This window comes from Phasianus colchicus, chromosome 22, assembly GCF_987193195.1.
Source record: "Phasianus colchicus chromosome 22, bPhaCol1.hap1.1, whole genome shotgun sequence".
Taxonomy (NCBI): Eukaryota; Metazoa; Chordata; class Aves; order Galliformes; family Phasianidae; genus Phasianus; species Phasianus colchicus.
The window spans coordinates 206602-229236 of record NC_143457.1 but is presented as its reverse complement, the minus strand read 5'-3'; the positions used below and the strand labels follow the sequence as shown (position 1 = coordinate 229236).

General features: G+C 40.9%; 1 protein-coding gene across 3 annotated transcripts; it reads left to right on the top strand.

The window, feature by feature from the left end:
* Nucleotides 1–15317: 15317 nt before the first annotated feature.
* On the top strand, nt 15318–20328 carry LOC149915214 (uncharacterized). 3 transcript variants are annotated; one of them, XM_090122958.1, is made up of 2 exons: nt 15318–15427; nt 16011–20328. In XM_090122958.1, exon 2 carries the CDS (start codon nt 17197–17199, stop codon nt 18040–18042), a length of 846 nt encoding a protein of 281 aa, XP_089979084.1. In that variant the 5' UTR covers nt 15318–15427; nt 16011–17196; the 3' UTR covers nt 18043–20328. The 3 variants fall into 3 exon arrangements, with proteins under 3 accessions (XP_089979084.1, XP_089979083.1, XP_089979085.1); XM_090122957.1 differs by having other exon boundaries at nt 15318–15432; XM_090122959.1 differs by lacking the exon at nt 15318–15427 and having other exon boundaries at nt 15793–16605; nt 17276–20328.
* Nucleotides 20329–22635: the final 2307 nt, after the last annotated feature.

Genomic DNA, 22635 nt, shown 5'->3' with positions numbered 1-22635 from the left:
AGCAAAGGAAAGATAAAAATGAAGAATCCAGAGGACTAATGTCAGGTAAGTAAAGGCAATGTAAGAGGAAGCAGGCAGGCATGAGGACAAGGAAGGAGGAAGAATGTAATGAGAAAAAAAAAAAAAAAAAAAAAAAGAGGAGCTCATGGAATGCAAAAAAAAACTACATTGAAAAGGAGAAAAGAAAAGCAATACTTCTAGAACAGAAAAAAATAATGCAAAGGCATGGTCTGGAAAGAAAAAGAACCAACAACAAAGGAAAAGAAACAGCAGAAAGCAAAGCCAAAGGAGCAGTAAACAAATGTGAAAAGGAAAAGAAAAGTAGCAAAGTAAACCAAGGGAAAAAAGGACAAACAAAAAGCTAAGGCATAGACTGCAAGAATATGGCAAAGCAAAGAATTCAAGGAAACACCTGAGACAATAAAAAAGCTAACAAATTTAAGGAGAGTACATGGAAAAAAAAAGGAAAAAGAAAAAAGAAAACAAACAGGAATAAAAGAGAAGCAGCAAAGTAGAAAGCAGTAGGAAAACTAAGTGGAAAAAAAAGCAAACAAAGCCTATGACATCCAAGGGAACAAAATACCCAACAGAAAATAAATAATAACTAACAAAACGAAAGAAAAACAGGCAGGAGAAAAAAAAGACTAAGAAAAATCAAAGCAAAACTACGAAAGGGAATGGAAAGAAAAGGCAAAGACATACAATGCTGTATCATGGCAAAGCAAAGGATTCAAACAAAAAAAAATAAGCAAACTAATGCAAGAGGAAGTAAACGGAAAAAGAAACAGAAAAGAAAAAGAAAGGGAATAAAAGAGAACTAAGTAAAGCAAGCAGAATGAAAGGCCATGCAAAGGAAAGGGTGGAAGGAAAACCAAGAGCAAAGGAGAGCAAAGCAATGGAAAAAGGAATAAAATGAAAAGGAATATTCAGGAAAAAGAGAAAAGAAATGGAAAGAAAGAAACTGCCATGAAAATCCAACCCAAGTGAAGAGAACAGTGGAAAGCAAAGGAAAAAAAACAACAGGTAAGAAAACTAAGCAACAACAAAAGAAAGCAAACCAAAACAGAAAAGTAAAAACTAAATAAAAAGGCAAAGAAAAAAGAAAAAGGGAAGAAAACAGAAAACCTAAAAAAAAAGAACAAACAACGGTTCAAAAAAAAAACCCAGAATACAAAAAGAGACAAAACAGGCAAAACATGTAAAAGAACAAAAGGACAAAAAATGAAAACACACACACACAAACAATGAAATATTAAAAAAAAAAAAACAAAAAAAAAACAAAAAAAAAAAGCACAAAAAGAAAAACACACACAAAAACAAAAAAACCCAAGAAAATAAAAAGCAAAACCAACATAAATTAAAAAACCCCCAAACTAAACACCAAACATACAAAAATTGCAACAAAAACACACAAGCATAAAACAAAAACCGCAAATAAACAGAAAAAAGTTAAAAAGAAAAGCAAAAATTAATCATAAAAAACAGAAAAGCAAAAAACAAAAGCACAAAAAACACACAAGCACAAAAAACCAAAAAGATGTAAAAACAAAAAAAGAAAAAAGCAAAAAATAAACAAGCATAAAATAGAAACAAAAAAGCAAAAAGAAACGAAACAAAAACCACAAATACAGAAAATAAGAAACCAGAATGAGCACAAATCACAAATCAAAAACCAAAAACAAACAAAAAAAAACAGAATACAAATACCAACAATGCACACCACAAATACAAAAGTTACAATAAAACACACAATACAAAAATTACGATAGAACACACACACAAAATGAAAAAAAAAAGAAAAAAGAAAAAAGAAAAAACAAACAGGAAAAAAAAGAACTAAGCATAAAAAAAAGAAAAGCAAAAAGAAATGGGCAAAAATGACACAGTAAAGAGAAAAAAAGATAAAAAGAAAAAACAATAATAAAAAAGAAAAATCCAACAACTAAAACAGAAACAAAAATATCCAAAGCAAACCCAAAAAGGGAAAAACAAAAAAAAAGCAAAGACAACAATATACAATGGCGAATGAAAGGATTTATACAGACAAAGACGGGGGAAAAAAAATGCCAGCAAACAACAGCTAAATGAGAACGCAAAAAAAAAAAAAAAAAAAAAAAAAAGCCAAATACATTAAAAAGGGGAGCAAAGAGAACAAAAGGGAAGAAGCAAAGTAGAAAGTAGGAAAAGCAAAGCAAAACAAGAAAATCAAAAAGCCAAGGAAAAGAAAGAACAAAACGGAAAGCAAACCAAAGGAAAAAATAAAAATAAAAATAAAAATAAAAATAAAAATAAAAATGAAAAATAAAAATAAAAATAAAAATAAAAATAAAAATAAAAATAAAAAAATAAAAATAAAAATAAAAATAAAAATAAAAATGAAATAAACATTGGAAACCTAAGCAAAGAAGCAGTAAAGAAAACGAAATCAAGTGAACAAACGAGAGCAAACCAATGCGACCCAGCGGAAAAAGAGACAAGAAACGGAAACAAAAAGAACCCACACCAACCAACAGAAGAGCAAAGAAATCTGCTCCTCAATTGGATGGCTCAGCAAAGATGACAAGAGACTGTGGTGCAGCCAGAAGCAAACCATCCGTGCCTGGGAGGAGGAAAGGGTAGCTACTGGGCATGCTGCGACCTCCACCAGAGATGCACTTTCTCAGCTAGCGCCCGTGCAGGAGTCCGCGGCTGCTAATGAGGACAAACCATCTCTCTGGAGGAAGGGAAAGCGCTCGTGGTCATGCCGAGGAGGAGGTAAGGGTAGCTACCGGGCACGGATGTGCCGGCCATCTGATGAAAGCCTCCAGTCCATGTCGAAGCATGAGGCAAGGACACCCAGGAGGCGGGAAGGCAGCTGAGCCATTGAGGAAGCACCAAGCAGAGGAGGAAAGCAGTGGGAGCTGGCTTGAGTTAAACAAGTCAGCAAAGGAAAGATAAAAATGAAGAATCCAGAGGACTAATGTCAGGTAAGTAAAGGCAATGTAAGAGGAAGCAGGCAGGCATGGGGACAAGGAAGGAGGAAGAATGTAATGAGAAAAAAAAAAAAAAAAAAAGAGGAGCTCATGGAATGCAAAAAAAACTACATTGAAAAGGAGAAAAGAAAAGCAATACTTCTAGAACAGAAAAAAATAATGCAAAGGCATGGTCTGGAAAGAAAAAGAACCAACAACAAAGGAAAAGAAACAGCAGAAAGCAAAGCCAAAGGAGCAGTAAACAAATGTGAAAAGGAAAAGAAAAGTAGCAAAGTAAACCAAGGGAAAAAAGGACAAACAAAAAGCTAAGGCATAGACTGCAAGAATATGGCAAAGCAAAGAATTCAAGGAAACACCTGAGACAATAAAAAAGCTAACAAATTTAAGGAGAGTACATGGAAAAAAAAAGGAAAAAGAAAAAAGAAAACAAACAGGAATAAAAGAGAAGCAGCAAAGTAGAAAGCAGTAGGAAAACTAAGTGGAAAAAAAAGCAAACAAAGCCTATGACATCCAAGGGAACAAAATACCCAACAGAAAATAAATAATAACTAACAAAACGAAAGAAAAACAGGCAGGAGAAAAAAAAGACTAAGAAAAATCAAAGCAAAACTACGAAAGGGAATGGAAAGAAAAGGCAAAGACATACAATGCTGTATCATGGCAAAGCAAAGGATTCAAACAAAAAAAAATAAGCAAACTAATGCAAGAGGAAGTAAACGGAAAAAGAAACAGAAAAGAAAAAGAAAGGGAATAAAAGAGAACTAAGTAAAGCAAGCAGAATGAAAGGCCATGCAAAGGAAAGGGTGGAAGGAAAACCAAGAGCAAAGGAGAGCAAAGCAATGGAAAAAGGAATAAAATGAAAAGGAATATTCAGGAAAAAGAGAAAAGAAATGGAAAGAAAGAAACTGCCATGAAAATCCAACCCAAGTGAAGAGAACAGTGGAAAGCAAAGGAAAAAAAACAACAGGTAAGAAAACTAAGCAACAACAAAAGAAAGCAAACCAAAACAGAAAAGTAAAAACTAAATAAAAAGGCAAAGAAAAAAGAAAAAGGGAAGAAAACAGAAAACCTAAAAAAAAAAGAACAAACAACGGTTCAAAAAAAAAACCCAGAATACAAAAAGAGACAAAACAGGCAAAACATGTAAAAGAACAAAAGGACAACAAATGAAAACACACACACACAAACAATGAAATATTAAAAAAAAAATAAAATAAAATAAAAGCACAAAAAGAAAAACACACACAAAAACAAAAAAACCCAAGAAAATAAAAAGCAAAACCAACATAAATTAAAAAACCCCCAAACTAAACACCAAACATACAAAAATTGCAACAAAAACACACAAGCATAAAACAAAAACCGCAAATAAACAGAAAAAAGTTAAAAAGAAAAGCAAAAATTAATCATAAAAAACAGAAAAGCAAAAAACAAAAGCACAAAAAACACACAAGCATAAAAAACCAAAAAGATGTAAAAACAAAAAAAGAAAAAAGCAAAAAATAAACAAGCATAAAATAGAAACAAAAAAGCAAAAAGAAACGAAACAAAAACCACAAATACAGAAAATAAGAAACCAGAATGAGCACAAATCACAAATCAAAAACCAAAAACAAACAAAAAAAAACAGAATACAAATACCAACAATGCACACCACAAATACAAAAGTTACAATAAAACACACAATACAAAAATTACCATAGAACACACACACAAAATGAAGGGGAAAAAAAAAAAAAAAAAACAGGAAAAAAAAGAACTAAGCATAAAAAAAAGAAAAGCAAAAAGAAATGGGCAAAAATGACACAGTAAAGAGAAAAAAAGATAAAAAGGAAAAACAATAATAAAAAAGAAAAATCCAACAACTAAAAAAGAAACAAAAATATTCAAAGCAAACCCAAAAAGGGAAAAACAAAAAAAAAGCAAAGACAACAATATACAATGGCGAATGAAAGGATTTATACAGACAAAGACGGGGAAAAAAAATGCCAGCAAACAACAGCTAAATGAGAACGCAAAAAAAAAAAAAAAAAAAAAAAAAGCCAAATACATTAAAAAGGGGAGCAAAGAGAACAAAAGGGAAGAAGCTAAGTAGAAAGTAGGAAAAGCAAAGCAAAACAAGAAAACCAAAAAGCCAAGGAAAAGAAAGAACAACAAAACGGAAAGCAAACCAAAGGAAAAAATAAAAATAAAAATAAAAATAAAAATAAAAATAAAAATAAAAATAAAAATAAAAATAAAAATAAAAATAAAAATGAAAAATAAAAATAAAAATAAAATAAAAATAAAAATAAAAATAAAAATAAAAATAAAAATAAAAATAAAAATAAATAAAAATAAAAATAAAAATGAAATAAACTTTGGAAACCTAAGCAAAGAAGCAGTAAAGAAAACGAAATCAAGTGAACAAACGAGAGCAAACCAATGCGACCCAGCGGAAAAAGAGACAAGAAACGGAAACAAAAAGAACCCACACCAACCAACAGAAGAGCAAAGAAATCTGCTCCTCAATTGGATGGCTCAGCAAAGATGACAAGAGACTGTGGTGCAGCCAGAAGCAAACCATCCGTGCCTGGGAGGAGGAAAGGGTAGCTACTGGGCATGCTGCGACCTCCACCAGAGATGCACTTTCTCAGCTAGCGCCCGTGCAGGAGTCCGCGGCTGCTAATGAGGACAAACCATCTCTCTGGAGGAAGGGAAAGCGCTCGTGGTCATGCCGAGGAGGAGGTAAGGGTAGCTACCGGGCACGGATGTGCCGGCCATCTGATGAAAGCCTCCAGTCCATGTCGAGGCATGAGGCAAGGACACCCAGGAGGCGGGAAGGCAGCTGAGCCATTGAGGAAGCACCAAGCAGAGGAGGAAAGCAGAGGGAGCTGGCTTGAGTTAAACAAGTCAGCAAAGGAAAGATAAAAATGAAGAATCCAGAGGACTAATGTCAGGTAAGTAAAGGCAATGTAAGAGGAAGCAGGCAGGCATGAGGACAAGGAAGGAGGAAGAATGTAATGAGAAAAAAAAAAAAAAAAAAAGAGGAGCTCATGGAATGCAAAAAAAACTACATTGAAAAGAGGAGAAAAGAAAATACTTCTAGAACAGAAAAAAATAATGCAAAGGCATGGTCTGGAAAGAAAAAGAACCAACAACAAAGGAAAAGAAACAGCAGAAAGCAAAGCCAAAGGAGCAGTAAACAAATGTGAAAAGGAAAAGAAAAGTAGCAAAGTAAACCAAGGGAAAAAAGGACAAACAAAAAGCTAAGGCATAGACTGCAAGAATATGGCAAAGCAAAGAATTCAAGGAAACACCTGAGACAATAAAAAAGCTAACAAATTTAAGGAGAGTACATGGAAAAAAAAAGGAAAAAGAAAAAAGAAAACAAACAGGAATAAAAGAGAAGCAGCAAAGTAGAAAGCAGTAGGAAAACTAAGTGGAAAAAAAAGCAAACAAAGCCTATGACATCCAAGGGAACAAAATACCCAACAGAAAATAAATAATAACTAACAAAACGAAAGAAAAACAGGCAGGAGAAAAAAAAGACTAAGAAAAATCAAAGCAAAACTACGAAAGGGAATGGAAAGAAAAGGCAAAGACATACAATGCTGTATCATGGCAAAGCAAAGGATTCAAACAAAAAAAAATAAGCAAACTAATGCAAGAGGAAGTAAACGGAAAAAGAAACAGAAAAGAAAAAGAAAGGGAATAAAAGAGAACTAAGTAAAGCAAGCAGAATGAAAGGCCATGCAAAGGAAAGGGTGGAAGGAAAACCAAGAGCAAAGGAGAGCAAAGCAATGGAAAAAGGAATAAAATGAAAAGGAATATTCAGGAAAAAGAGAAAAGAAATGGAAAGAAAGAAACTGCCATGAAAATCCAACCCAAGTGAAGAGAACAGTGGAAAGCAAAGGAAAAAAAACAACAGGTAAGAAAACTAAGCAACAACAAAAGAAAGCAAACCAAAACAGAAAAGTAAAAACTAAATAAAAAGGCAAAGAAAAAAGAAAAAGGGAAGAAAACAGAAAACCTAAAAAAAAAAGAACAAACAACGGTTCAAAAAAAAAAACCCAGAATACAAAAAGAGACAAAACAGGCAAAACATGTAAAAGAACAAAAGGACAAAAAATGAAAACACACACACACACAATGATATATTAAAAAAAACCCAACAACAACAAAAAAGCACAAAAAGAAAAACACACACAAAAACAAAACCCAAGAAAATAAAAAGCAAAACCAACATAAATTAAAAAACCCCCAAACTAAACACCAAACATACAAAAATTGCAACAAAAACACACAAGCATAAAACAAAAACCACAAATAAACAGAAAAAAGTTAAAAAGAAAAGCAAAATATAATCATAAAAAACAGAAAAGCAAAAAACAAAAGCACAAAAAACACACAAGCACAAAAAACCAAAAAGATGTAAAAACGAAAAAAGAAAAAGCAAAAAAATAAACAAGCATAAAATAGAAACAAAAAAGCAAAAAGGAACGAAACAAAAACCACAAATACAGAAAATAAGAAACCAGAATGAGCACAAATCACAAATCAAAAACCAAAAACAAAAAAAAAAAACAGAATACAAATACCAACAATGCACACCACAAATACAAAAGTTACAATAAAACACACAATACAAAAATTACCATAGAACACACACACAAAATGAAGGAAAAAAAAAAAAAAAAAGAAAAAACAAACAGGAAAAAAAAGAACTACGCATAAAAAAAAGAAAAGCAAAAAGAAATGGGCAAAAATGACACAGTAAAGAGAAAAAAAGATAAAAAGGAAAAACAATAATAAAAAAGAAAAATCCAACAACTAAAAAAGAAACAAAAATATTCAAAGCAAACCCAAAAAGGGAAAAACAAAAAAAAAGCAAAGACAACAATATACAATGGCGAATGAAAGGATTTATACAGACAAATACGGGGGAAAAAAAATGCCAGCAAACAACAGCTAAATGAGAACGCAAAAAAAAAAAAAAAAAAAAAAAAAAGCCAAATACATTAAAAAGGGGAGCAAAGAGAATAAAAGGGAAGAATCAAAGTAGAAAGTAGGAAAAGCAAAGCAAAACAAGAAAACCAAAAAGCCAAGGAAAAGAAAGAACAACAAAATGGAAAGCAAACCAATAAAAATAAAAATGAAATAAACTTTGGAAACCTAAGCAAAGAAGCAGTAAAGAAAACGAAATCAAGTGAACAAACGAGAGCAAACCAATGCGACCCAGCGGAAAAAGAGACAAGAAACGGAAACAAAAAGAACCCACACCAACCAACAGAAGAGCAAAGAAATCTGCTCCTCAATTGGATGGCTCAGCAAAGATGACAAGAGACTGTGGTGCAGCCAGAAGCAAACCATCCGTGCCTGGGAGGAGGAAAGGGTAGCTACTGGGCATGCTGCGACCTCCACCAGAGATGCACTTTCTCAGCTAGCGCCCGTGCAGGAGTCCGCGGCTGCTAATGAGGACAAACCATCTCTCTGGAGGAAGGGAAAGCGCTCGTGGTCATGCCGAGGAGGAGGTAAGGGTAGCTACCGGGCACGGATGTGCCGGCCATCTGATGAAAGCCTCCAGTCCATGTCGAGGCATGAGGCAAGGACACCCAGGAGGCGGGAAGGCAGCTGAGCCATTGAGGAAGCACCAAGCAGAGGAGGAAAGCAGTGGGAGCTGGCTTGAGTTAAACAAGTCAGCAAAGGAAAGATAAAAATGAAGAATCCAGAGGACTAATGTCAGGTAAGTAAAGGCAATGTAAGAGGAAGCAGGCAGGCATGGGGACAAGGAAGGAGGAAGAATGTAATGAGAAAAAAAAAAAAAAAAGAGGAGCTCATGGAATGCAAAAAAAACTACATTGAAAAGGAGAAAAGAAAAGCAATACTTCTAGAACAGAAAAAAAATAATGCAAAGGCATGGTCTGGAAAGAAAAAGAACCAACAACAAAGGAAAAGAAACAGCAGAAAGCAAAGCCAAAGGAGCAGTAAACAAATGTGAAAAGGAAAAGAAAAGTAGCAAAGTAAACCAAGGGAAAAAAGGACAAACAAAAAGCTAAGGCATAGACTGCAAGAATATGGCAAAGCAAAGAATTCAAGGAAACACCTGAGACAATAAAAAAGCTAACAAATTTAAGGAGAGTACATGGAAAAAAAAAGGAAAAAGAAAAAAGAAAACAAACAGGAATAAAAGAGAAGCAGCAAAGTAGAAAGCAGTAGGAAAACTAAGTGGAAAAAAAAGCAAACAAAGCCTATGACATCCAAGGGAACAAAATACCCAACAGAAAATAAATAATAACTAACAAAACGAAAGAAAAACAGGCAGGAGAAAAAAAAGACTAAGAAAAATCAAAGCAAAACTACGAAAGGGAATGGAAAGAAAAGGCAAAGACATACAATGCTGTATCATGGCAAAGCAAAGGATTCAAACAAAAAAAAATAAGCAAACTAATGCAAGAGGAAGTAAACGGAAAAAGAAACAGAAAAGAAAAAGAAAGGGAATAAAAGAGAACTAAGTAAAGCAAGCAGAATGAAAGGCCATGCAAAGGAAAGGGTGGAAGGAAAACCAAGAGCAAAGGAGAGCAAAGCAATGGAAAAAGGAATAAAATGAAAAGGAATATTCAGGAAAAAGAGAAAAGAAATGGAAAGAAAGAAACTGCCATGAAAATCCAACCCAAGTGAAGAGAACAGTGGAAAGCAAAGGAAAAAAAACAACAGGTAAGAAAACTAAGCAACAACAAAAGAAAGCAAACCAAAACAGAAAAGTAAAAACTAAATAAAAAGGCAAAGAAAAAAGAAAAAGGGAAGAAAACAGAAAACCTAAAAAAAAAAGAACAAACAACGGTTCAAAAAAAAAACCCAGAATACAAAAAGAGACAAAACAGGCAAAACATGTAAAAGAACAAAAGGACAAAAAATGAAAACACACACACACACAATGATATATTAAAAAAAAACCAACAACAACAAAAAAGCACAAAAAGAAAAACACACACAAAAACAAAACCCAAGAAAATAAAAAGCAAAACCAACATAAATTAAAAAACCCCCAAACTAAACACCAAACATACAAAAATTGCAACAAAAACACACAAGCATAAAACAAAAACCACAAATAAACAGAAAAAAGTTAAAAAGAAAAGCAAAATATAATCATAAAAAACAGAAAAGCAAAAAACAAAAGCACAAAAAACACACAAGCACAAAAAACCAAAAAGATGTAAAAACGAAAAAAGAAAAAGCAAAAAAATAAACAAGCATAAAATAGAAACAAAAAAGCAAAAAGGAACGAAACAAAAACCACAAATACAGAAAATAAGAAACCAGAATGAGCACAAATCACAAATCAAAAACCAAAAACAAAAAAAAAAAACAGAATACAAATACCAACAATGCACACCACAAATACAAAAGTTACAATAAAACACACAATACAAAAATTACCATAGAACACACACACAAAATGAAGGAAAAAAAAAAAAAAAAAGAAAAAACAAACAGGAAATAAAAGAACTACGCATAAAAAAAAGAAAAGCAAAAAGAAATGGGCAAAAATGACACAGTAAAGAGAAAAAAAGATAAAAAGGAAAAACAATAATAAAAAAGAAAAATCCAACAACTAAAAAAGAAACAAAAATATTCAAAGCAAACCCAAAAAGGGAAAAACAAAAAAAAAGCAAAGACAACAATATACAATGGCGAATGAAAGGATTTATACAGACAAAGACGGGGGAAAAAAAATGCCAGCAAACAACAGCTAAATGAGAACGCAAAAAAAAAAAAAAAAAAAAAAAAGCCAAATACATTAAAAAGGGGAGCAAAGAGAATAAAAGGGAAGAAGCAAAGTAGAAAGTAGGAAAAGCAAAGCAAAACAAGAAAACCAAAAAGCCAAGGAAAAGAAAGAACAACAAAATGGAAAGCAAACCAATAAAAATAAAAATGAAAAAAACTTTGGAAACCTAAGCAAAGAAGCAGTAAAGAAAACGAAATCAAGTGAACAAACGAGAGCAAACCAATGCGACCCAGCGGAAAAAGAGACAAGGAACAGAAACAAAAAGAACCCACACCAACCAACAGAAGAAAGAAAGATAAAAATGAAGAATCCAGAGGACTAATGTCAGGTAAGTAAAGGCAATGTAAGAGGAAGCAGGCAGGCATGGGGACAAGGAAGGGGAGAAAGAAGGAAAGGAAGAAATCTAAAAAATTTAATCAAGGTTAAAAATATATATATATAAAAAAAAAAATCAGAGCAAAGGAAAAAAAAAGAGAAGGAGCAAACAAGAAAGCCAATGAAAGCAAAGCAAAGAAAGAAAACTAAAAAACAATGAGCAAATTTGGAATCAAAAACAAAAGAGGAAACCAAGGGAATGGAAAAACAAAAAAAAGGAACAGAAAGAAAAAAGCAATCAAAGTGAAAGATAGCACAGAAAAATCTGTTGAAAAGAAGGAAGATGAAAAGGAATTCTCATAGAAAAAGAACAATAATGGGAAGAAAGAAATGCAAAGAAAAAAAAATGACAAAATGAAGAAAACAGTGGAAAGCAAAGAGAAAAACACAGTAAGGAAAAATAACGGGAAAAGAAAGCAAAGAAAACCAACAACATCCAAATCAACATAAAAGAAATGTTAAAATGTTTTAGTAAAAATACAAGAGAAAAAAAAAGCAAAGCAAAGCAACAACATCCAAAGCAAAACAATACAAAAGAAACAAACAAAACAAATGTTTGGTTAAAAAACAAAGAAAAATAAAGCAATAAAAAAAGAGCAGAAGAAAAGCACAGAAAAAAAAAAAAAAGACATGCAAAGAAAAATCAAAACCATAGAATGCAATATCATGGCAAAGTAAAGCATTCAAACAGAGAAAGGGAAAGAAAAAAAAAAAACCTAACTAAAGCTAAAAAGAGTAAATGAAAAAACAGTGAGAAAAAATAAAAAAGCAAAGGAAAGAGAACCAGCAAAGCTGAAAGGAAAACAAAGCAAAGAAAGAAAACTAAAAAGCAGTGCAAAGGAATGCAAAGGTACTCGTGACATTGAGACAGAACTGCAACAGCGCCAAGCACAGAAGGAAAGCACGGGAACAGGCTTGAGTTAAACGAGTCAGAAAAGGAAAAAGGACTCAACAGAACATAAAGTAAATTTAAAAAACTAAAAAAAAAGATAAAACAAAAGCAAAGGGAAGAAGCGGGAACAAGCAGAGTAGAAAGTAAAGCAAAGCAAAGAAAGAAAACTAGAAAGCAATGCAAAGCAATGTGAAGCAGAGGTGAAAAGGAAGAACAAAAGAGCAAACCAAAGCAAAGCAAGGGAAAATAAACGAAGCCTCAATTTTGGCAGCTTGATCTTCCTGACGGTTGTTTTGTTGTCCTTCATTGGCCCGACTGCTGAGCACATGAGCATCGCCATGGCACACCTTTACACCCGTATTCTTTGTTTGGGCAGCAATGTCTTTCCACAGCTCAGCAACCCAAATAGATTTAGCCCTATTTGGGCCGCCAGTTGTTTTCTTCCCACTGCTGGAACCACCCCCATAAGGCGCTTGCCACCATCCATGAGTCGTGTAAAGATAGAGCACTGGCCACCTCTCCCGTTCAGCAGCATCTGAGGCCAGCTGGACAGCCTTTACCTCTGCACATTGCCTTGATTCTCCTTTTCCTTCAGCGCCTCTGCAGCTCGTCGTGTGGGGCTCCACACAGCAGCTTTCCGTCTGCAACGCTTCCCCACAACAGGACACAATCCATCTGTGAACAGAGCACATTTCTTTACATCCCACATCGTAATCTCAATCTCCAATCCCAATCCCGTATCACTAATCCTATATCCCACATCCCAATCCCACATCTTAATCTCAACCCCGAGCCACATCCCAATCCCGATCCCATATCCCAGTCCCACCTCCCAATCCCACGTCTGTAACCCAGTGCCATTCTTAATCTCAATCCCAATCCCACATCCGAATCCCACATCAAGTGCTGCTTGCTCCTGCAGCTCGGAAAGCAAATGGGATCCTGGGCTCCATCAGAAGAGGGGTGGCCAGCAGGGACAGGGAGGTGATTGTCCCTCTCTACTCTGCTCTTGCGAGGCCCCATCTGCAGTACTGTGTGCAGGCCTGGAGCCCCCAGGACAAGAAAGACACAGAGCTGTTGGAGAGGGTCCAGAGGAGAGCCACAAAGATGATCAGGGGGCTGCAAAGACAGGCTGAGGGAGCTGGGCTTGTTCAGCCTGGAGAAAAGAAGGCTGCGAGGTGAGCTCATTGCAGCCTTTCAGTACCTAAAGGGAGCCTACAAACAGGAGGAGTCCACTCTTTGAAAGGGGAGATAACAGCAGGACAAGGGGAAATGGTTTGAAGTTGAGGTAGGGAAGATTTAGGTTGGATGTCCGGGGGAAGTTCTTTCCTATGAGAGTAGTGAGGTGCTGGAACAGCTGCCCAGAGAGCTTGCGGATGCCCCGTGCATCCCTGGAGGTGCTCAAGGTTAGATTGGATGGGGCCCTGGGGTTTGACTCTGTGGGGGTGCCCCAACGCTGGGGTGACACCATTCGAGTGACAGAGAGGTGTCCCCAGCTTCATGGCGTGACACTGTAGGGGTGTCCTCAACTTCGGGGTGGGACACCATTGGGATGACACAGGTTTGTTCGCAGCTTTCGGGTGTGCCACTGTGGGGATGACATAGGGCTGTCCCCAACTTCACGCTCTGGGAGTGTCCCCAAGTTTGGGGATGTGACACCACGATGCGGTGTCCTCACTTCCCCTGGGAAGTCCTCGAGCTGCTTCTGAATGCCTCCGAGGATGTCCTGGGCACACGTGGGACCCCCTGGACCCTACAGGATCCTTCTGGGACATCTCCAGACCCTTCTGGATGAACCCACGGACCCCATGGATCAACATGAGGACCCCCCAGACCCGCCAAGTCCTCTCTGGGACATCCCCAGACCTTCTGGATGACTCCAGGATCACTCAGACCCTTATGAGGACTCTCTGGACCGTACCAGACTCAACTGGGACCATCTTCAGATCAGCCCAGGGACTTCTCAGTGCTCCTGGACACATAGTGGGAGCTCACAGATCCTTCCAGGGGCCCACGAGATCAACCTGGGGATGCCCTGGACACCCAAAACCCACCTGGGACATCTCCAGACTCTTCTGGTTGAGTCCTGAACCCCCTGGATGCACCCAAACCTCTCTAGGACTTCTCCTGCAGATCCTTCTGCATGATTCCAAGGGAGGATAAGGAGGGTTCAGCGGGGGGTGGGAGGGGGAGAAATGAGCTAGTGAGGCTGGGGATGGAGGGAGAGGTGGAAGAGGGAAACTGGAGAGTTGTGTGGAGCTTCTGTGGGGTGGAAAGGGAGTCTGGGGGAAGAGAGTGAGGGGAATGAAAAGAGGAGAACAAGGCTGACCACGTGAGTGGAAAGGGGGTCTGGGGTGGAGGGAGGGGTGGGAGGGGAGAATTGGAGGTTGTGGGGGGGGCTTCTTTGGGACATGAAGGGGGTCCAGTTGGGGGAAATTGGGGGCCAACATAGGGGAAAGGGACTCCAGAGGGCAGGGAGGAGGGCATGGGGGTACAGGGGACTGTAGGGGTCAGAAATGGGGTGAGGAGCGGGGGGAGGAAGGGAAGACAGGGGACCCTGCGGGGTAAATTGAGGGGACTGGGGAATGGTAGGAGACTCTATGGATCAGAATGGGGGAATTGGAGCAGGGGAACTTGAGGGGACAGGGAATTCTGGGGGTCAGATAGAAGGGACGGGGAGCAGACAAAATCTAGGGGAGAAAACGGGAAGACTCGTGGGGGGGCGAGATTGGGGACACAAGGTATCAGAGTGGGAGACAGACAGACACGGAACCCTGGGGGTCAGAATGGGGAACAGGGGCAGACAGTGACGGAGGAACTGAGGGGACGGGTAGAAGAAGACTCCAGCGATGAGAATGGGGGAAGTGGAGGCGGGGTACGGGGGGGGAGAGCGTAAGCCCAGCGGTCAGACTGAGGGACTCGGGAGGTTGTGGGCGACCCGCGGCGGGGGGGATGGGTGTGGGGGGAAGGCAGTGAAACACCGTGGGTGGGGGGGAAGGGCGGGGGGCACAGGGCACCTCCCGCCGCCGAGCAGAGGCCCTGAGCAGCAGAGGACCCACGCGGCCAAGACAGGACGGCCCCAGCCCCGATGCCCCCGGTGCCCCCGCCGCCCCCGAACACCCACTCGTAGAAGCTGAGGCGGCGCTCGGAGTCCCGGGGCTGCGCCGCGGCGCTGGAGCAGCGCGGGGCCCCGCTCCGCTTCCGCATGGCCGCGTCCTCGGGTCGCCGCGTGATGACGTCACTCCGCGGGGAGCGGGGACGGCACGTCGCTCGAGCAACGGACGCGCCGGGGCGCTGTCGCTATGGAGACGCCGCCGCGCATGCGCTGTCGCCGCGGGGACGGCTTCCCGCGCCGCAAGGAGGGAGGGCGCGCTGTCGCCGTGGCAGCGCGGCCTGCACGCACGGCCGGAAGCCCGAGTGGGGTTCGAGGGGCAGCGGGGGGCGAAGAAGGGTGGGGGGGGGAACGGAGAGCCCTCAGGGATCTCCTGGGGAGGTGGGGGAGCGACTGGGGGCGGGCAGAGCTCCGGGGATGGCGGCTGTGAGTGGGGCTGTGGGGTGGGACATCCGCAGGGAGATGCAGCCAAACAGGGGGATGTGGGCAGAGCATGGAGGTGTGGGAAAAGGAAGACGGGCATCTGGACAACAGCGTGAGAGCCAGGCTGATAGGGAGGGAGGGAGCGAGGGAGGAATGGGAAGAAAGGGAGGGAGGGAGGGAGGGAGGGAGGGGAGGGAAATGGAAAAACAGGAAAAAAAGGGAAGAAGGGAAAAAAAGGGGAGAAGGGAAGGGAAAGGAAGGGAAGGGAAAGGAAGGGAAGGGAATGTTGGTTCTGCATTTGATATTAAAAAGTAGCAATTGGTTTGAAGAAGTAGAACATAATGCATTTGTATTCTGTAACTTATCCTTGTTGATCTAAGAAGTAAAATACTGTATATGTTAGCGGCATGTTTTAGAAACATAATTACTGAATTACCTAACAAATTCTTTCTCACAAAACTGCAGTAGATTTTCAATGTTCTGAACAATGTGGGTGTGGAGAGCGTGATTGAGACCTGGCTGGCTGAGAAAGGCCACACAGACAGTATTCGGCTAGTGAGACGAGAGTCCTTGAGCAATGTAACAGGATGTAAACAAGGCTAACGAGGAGAGAGTCCTTGAGCAAACTAACAGGATGTGTAGGAAGGTAGGAGAATGTAGAAATAAGAAAGATGAATGGCATGGTCTAATCACAAAAAGTACAAAGAAGGGCTGGGGCAACAAGTAGCTGAAGAGCCTATCAGGAGCTCGGGCTTTGCAATGTGTATGAGCTTCATTAGCGCCAACATAAATGCACGCAACCTTCTGATTAAAGTTGAGACTTTCTGATCAATTCTGTGGTCGTGTGTTTGTCTCCCGCCGAGCTTCGACTAATGGTGACCCCGACGTGATACCCGTTGGATAGAACCAGACGAGCGGCGTAGGAAGTTCGGGTCCCTAAGCAGCGGGGACGGCGAAAGCACTCCGAGAAAGAAGAGGTGCCGCGCCTCAGGACACTCTGTGAGACCTGACCGATACGGGCTGCCGGACTTTGCAAGGCTGCAACAGCGCTGAAACTTAGGTATGGAAAGGGAAGCAGCTTATCAATTATTTACTCGCTTTTTAGAAGAGCGTGGGATAAAAGGAATAGATCTTAAAAAAGGGCTCCCTGGATTATTGGCCTATGGTCAGAGCCGGGGTTTGCTTGTTAACCCTCATTCAGTCCATGAGCTGAGTGAGTGGTGGAAGTTTGGAGATGTGTTGTGGGAGGCTACGATAGAGGACAATAAAGTGGCAAGGAAACTGGGGAAGTTATGGAAGGCAGTTCATAATGAATTGCTTCAGAGTCAGGGTGAGAAAAGGGCAGCTCAACAAGTTGTGGGGGCACACCAGCGAAATGAGGGTTACGGGAATTGGCCGCCAGCAGTTCCTCCTGCCGTAAGCACAATCGTTATCCCAGCCGAACGGGCTGTGGGCTCAGAGCCAGTAAATGCTCCAGCCGCCGGCTCGGAGCCAATGACTGTTCCAACCGCGCCTTGTGGAACCATTAACCCCTTCAGCAACTGCCCTAGAAAAGCAAGGCGATGAGCCGGTCCCTGGGGCAGAAAGTGCCCTGGCGGAGGCAATCGCAAGAGAGCGCAGAGAGGCATGGGCGAGCATAGCGAAAGCATGCATGGAGCAGCGGGATGGTGAAGGGGCGGCGGCGGTGCAGGAATTGGCGTGCCCTGTGACCTATACTCCTTTGGCTGCAGGAGGAATGCAGGCAACCATATCAGCATTAGACTGGAAATTATTGTCACAGCTGAGGGCTCCAGTTAGCCAGTGTGGAGTCACGGGTGAGCCAGTGAAGCAAATGTTGGATTTTATCTGGGGTTCACAAATATTGCTACAAGCAGACATAAGGGGAGTAGCAAAGTTGATATTTACTCAGCATCAGTTATTGCTGTTTATTGCTCACTGGCAAGATCTGTGCCAGCAGAGTGTGATGATTCAGAGGCAGCCAGGAGATCCGCTGCATGGGGTAACACTTGATGAACTACTAGGGCTGGGACCATACGTGAGGACGGAGACTCAAGCCCTCTTAGGTCCGGACAAATTGAGAGAATCTATGCAATTGGCTAGGCAGGCCATGTCCAGAATTAGGGCACCAGGTGGACTCCCCTCATGCATGGGAATCCAGCAAGGAAGGAGTGAGGATATCGGGAGCTTTATTGATAGGATAGCGACAGCTATAGAGGCTGCAGGGGTACCTGAATACATGAAGGGAGCTGTGTTAAAACAATGTGCATTACAAAATTGCAATTCTACAACTCGGGGAGTTTTAAACACATTGAGTAGTGGATGGACAATAGAAGAAGCACTAGAGCGAATATCAAATATACCTAGTGGTCCACAAGCATTATTAGTGAAGGCAATGGCAGATCTGGGTGAGGGATTAAAAGCCCAGGCACAAGCTAGTCAGTCGCAGGTAATGGCAGCTCTTGCACCTTTGCGAGCGTCAGAAGTCCACACACGCTGAGCAACAGATGACACTCCTGCATGAAACACTGGCAGCAAAGGACTAGTGATAGCACCAGAAAAGATCCAGCATACGTCCCCCTGGAAATATCTCAGACTGATATTAAATGATAAAATCGTCATGCCGCAAAAGATTCAATTGAAGACAGACATAAGGACTTAAAACGACACCCAAAAATTACTAGGAGCCCTGCAGTGGCTACAGCCCATAGTCAGCATTCCAAATGAACTTATAGAATCATTGCGGTCTATATTGCGGGGAATGGTTGTGCATACTCCCATTGCAGCTCACGGAACCCACAAAAAGAACAGTGTCAGGATGCGAAACGATGAGAAAGACTGAAACCAGGCTTGAAACGACCATGAACTCATAGTGATTGGGATTGTGTGCTTCTTATTATTTGGTTTTGCTTTGTAACTTGTTGTATTTCAAACAGCAGAGTAGTAACCGTTGTTGTGTGGTTTTTATTTATTTTTAATTTTTTTTTAGTAATAGATTGAATGTGAATTAACAGGATTTAATGTTACTAATGCTGAAATCTATGGAGATAGCTATTTTAATGTATTGGTAGTGCTAAGACAAAACCTGGAAAGGAATCCCAAGCAAAGGGATGACCTTATATTATAGAATGATTAACTCTCTTTCATCCCACTATTCGGGAATTTAAAATATGATCATGAAGCACCTGAGACAAAGGCACACGCTAAGAGAGTTAACCTTGATAGTTTCTTCTGCAAGCAGATGTTCCATTTGGCCTCTGTATCACGCACTGGCCATGCGGATGCAGTGTACAAATGGAAAATACTCTTTGGACCCTGAGAAGAACAAAAGAAAGAGAGAATCTGTGGTGGGTGAGAGAGGAAAAGTGCACCTTGAAGCAGGGGACGCCCTGCTGGCACTGCCTATTGCATTCATCACCCTTTTTCTGCAGGTTGTTGTTTCTCGAGGCTCAGTAAGTAATAATGCCCCTAGTTCTATCTGGCATGCAAAGTTCCTCAACTATTAATTTTCTATTAGCCCAAAGGCACAATCATGAGCACTCTAAAAGCATCTGTTGAAAAATCACTAAGATTTGTACAAAATCAATATATCAGAATATATAAAAGTTGAAGACTTCTTTCAAAGCAGTTAGAGATTAGCACAGAATGGGGCCCTTGGGGATTTATTTCCAGGTTGCAGAAAGTTGGGCTGCAGACCAAACACGTTTGTTCTTTTTAGTAGGTTAACAGTATTTCTTGTCATGATGTTATGTTTGCCTTGTTTCCTTTCTCACACTTATAGTATTGTCAATCGAGGCCTTGATTGAGTTATAATGATTGTATTATTAATATAATTAGTGTTATTATTTTATAGTATGGTAGAAGTTTGCTAATAAACAAAAAAGGGGGAAATGTGGGAACGTAAGAAAAAACTGCATGGAGCAGCAGCTGCGGAGCAAGATAAGTGGCGTGAGAACCAAGGACACCTTCAGAAGAAGAAAGAACATCTCACGGCTCTGATTGGCTAAGCAGACAAATGCCACTTCAAGGGTATTAGAGGAATTGTTGGTAGATACAGATTCAGTCAGACATGCCACGCTGCAAAATCACGCCGCTATAGACTTTTTACTGCTGGCTCATGGGCACGGATGTGAGGACTTTGATGGAATGTGCTGCATGAACCTCACGGAACACTCGTCATCAATACACCAACAAATAGCTAAGCTACAGCCCCTCACCAGCCATTTGCAGGAAGAAGAGGGTTTGGGGTTAGAGGACTGGCTCCGTGGGCTAGGAATTGGTCCCTGGTTTCGAGACATCATACGATTCATGCTTATGATACTGGGGGTGTTAATTGTGTTACTGTTGGTGGTGCCATGTGTGTTCTCTTGTCTACAGTGCTTAATACACCGAGCAATTGATAAGCTAGTAGGAGCTAGCCTAGGTGACCAAAAAGAAAACAGGGGAAGTGTGGAGAGCGTGATTGAGACCTGGCTGGCTGAGAAAGGCCACACAGACAGTATTCGGCTAGTGAGACGAGAGTCCTTGAGCAATGTAACAGGATGTAAACAAGGCTAATGAGGAGAGAGTCCTTGAGCAAACTAACAGGATGTGTAGGAAGGTAGGAGAATGTAGAAATAAGAAAGATGAATGGCATGGTCTAATCACAAAAAGTACAAAGAAGGGCTGGGGCAACAAGTAGCTGAAGAGCCTATCAGGAGCTCGGGCTTTGCAATGTGTATGAGCTTCATTAGCGCCAACATAAATGCACGCAACCTTCTGATTAAAGTTGAGACTTTCTGATCAATTCTGTGGTCGTGTGTTTGTCTCCTGCCGAGCTCCGACAATGCTTGTGCATTGGGATGGCATGTAGCTCAGGTAGTACCCCTTCCTCCGGGGTGGACCAAGGATTCCCAAGGGATGCAATGTATGGTTGCCCTGTACCAGGAGAAAACAGCCTGGGAAAATGAAGCCTGAAAATCACTCTCCCTGTTGTTTCCCCGGATATCAGAGAGAGATGCCAAAATCCCTCCTGCATTCTCCATGGCCATCGGTAACCGTACAGCTTGTCTCTCAAGGCAGGGTGTGAGGGCTATCAGGCCTATAGGGAATTTCTCACTGTGCAGTGGAACCTTGGATGTTACGAAGGATTTGGCAGGGAACTATTCAAGGCTGGGAATCCCCAGAGCGGATCTCTGGTGGCATTGCGGTGGGAAGATCTTACGGTCCACTCTCCCATCTCATTGGGGAGGTACCTGTGCACTTGTTCAACTGGCTATACCGTTCACTCTGGCATTTGAGAAGGATCTATCACACATTCGCAAAAGGAACAGAAGAGGTTTAGGAATCCCATTTGATGATGATACAATATATAAAGACTCAATTGGGGTGCCCAGAGGTGTCCCTGATGAATTTAAGGCTAGAAATCAATTGCTGCAGGATTTGAATCTCTATTCTGGTGGGTGACAATTAACAAAAATGTAGATTGTATAAACTACATCTATTACAATCAGCAGAGATTTATAAACTATACAAAGGAGGCAATAAAGGGAATTGCAGAACAATTGGATGCTACAAGCAGGATGGCCTGGGAGAATAGGATCGCCCTAGACATGATATTAGCTGAAAAAGGGTGTGTGTGTGTGATGTTGGGCACCCAATGCTGTACCTTTATCGCAAATAACACAGCCCCAGCTAGCACAATAACTAGAGCATTACGGGGGCTTACTACTCTTGCCAGTGAATTAGCAGAAAACTCAGGAATAGGTAATTCCCTCACTGGGTGTTTGGAGTCCTGGTTTGGCAAATGGAAAGGGATGATTGTGTCCTTATTTACTTCTTTGACTGTGGCAGCAGGAGTCCTGACGGCCGTCGGTTGCTGTATTATCCCCTGCGTGGGGGGATTGGTGCAGCGATTAACAGAAACTGCGCTGCCTAAGCAAACAGCAGTGGAACCACCACCGCACTCGGATAAAATGATGATATTAGACGAAATGGAGAATGAAGAAAATGAAGAAGTTTTTAGAATCGTACCTTTAAAAAAAGAAAAAAAGAAAAAAAAAAGGGAATTGCAGAAATCAACACTTTGAAAGAAAAAGAGGGGGGAATTGTGGGAATGGAATGTTGTTTCTGCATTTGACATTAACAAGAGCAGCTGGTTTGAAGAAGTAGAACATCATGCATTTGTATTCTGTAACTTATCCTTAGAAATAGTTGATCTAAGAAGTAAAATACCGTATATGTTAGCGGTATGTTTTAAAACATTATTACTGAATTATGTGATTAATTCTTTCTTGCAAAACTGAATAGTTGTTAAATGGTCCAAACAATGCGAGTATAGTGTGTTAGGGATTAGAAAACATACTATAGAGTTGTTCTGTTAGATAAGAAACTGCCAGCAAGAGAAAAACAGATGTAGCAAACATCAGAGAAGCCAGGGCCTCTACACAAGGCCGGACTGTCTCACTCCGTGAGAAGTTGGGATGTGACAGGCAGGCGCCAAGATAGCACAGAAACATAAGCTCTTAGTTGTTTAATTACCGCTAGCATTTGTGCCCTTTACACTGGTCACTGTTCTGGTCATCCCTCTGTCCTCGCACAGAGATAAGCTGGGAAGGAGGACAGAGGGGAGTGTCTTGGAGCCCGCCTGCGGCACCCTGAGGTTCCCACAGAGTGGGACAGCTCTGCTTCGTGCAAAGGCCCTGGCTCCTTGAAAGCGTGTTCAATGTGTTTCACTTCTGCTGGCCTAACGAACCACCTCACAGCGGGTTTCCCGGTTCAGAACACTACACCCACATCGCTTAGGACATCTAGAGCCTACCGCAGCTTTGTGAGAAAGGATTTCTCACGTAACTCGGTAACTGCGTTTCTAAAACACGCTACTAATGTGCGCACGGAACTTCCACTTTTCACATCAGCTGTTTCTAAGGATGCGCCACAGCGCGCTTCTTCAGATCAACCGCCCTTTCCAATACCCGACGCAGAAACGACGCTTCCGCTCTCCGCGGCGCGTCGCTACGGGTGAGCAGAGCGGCTCGGTACGCCTCACCGCGCCGAGCTCCGTAAGACGCGCGAGGGCAGGCCGGCCGAGGACGGGACCGGCGGCGCGCGCAGC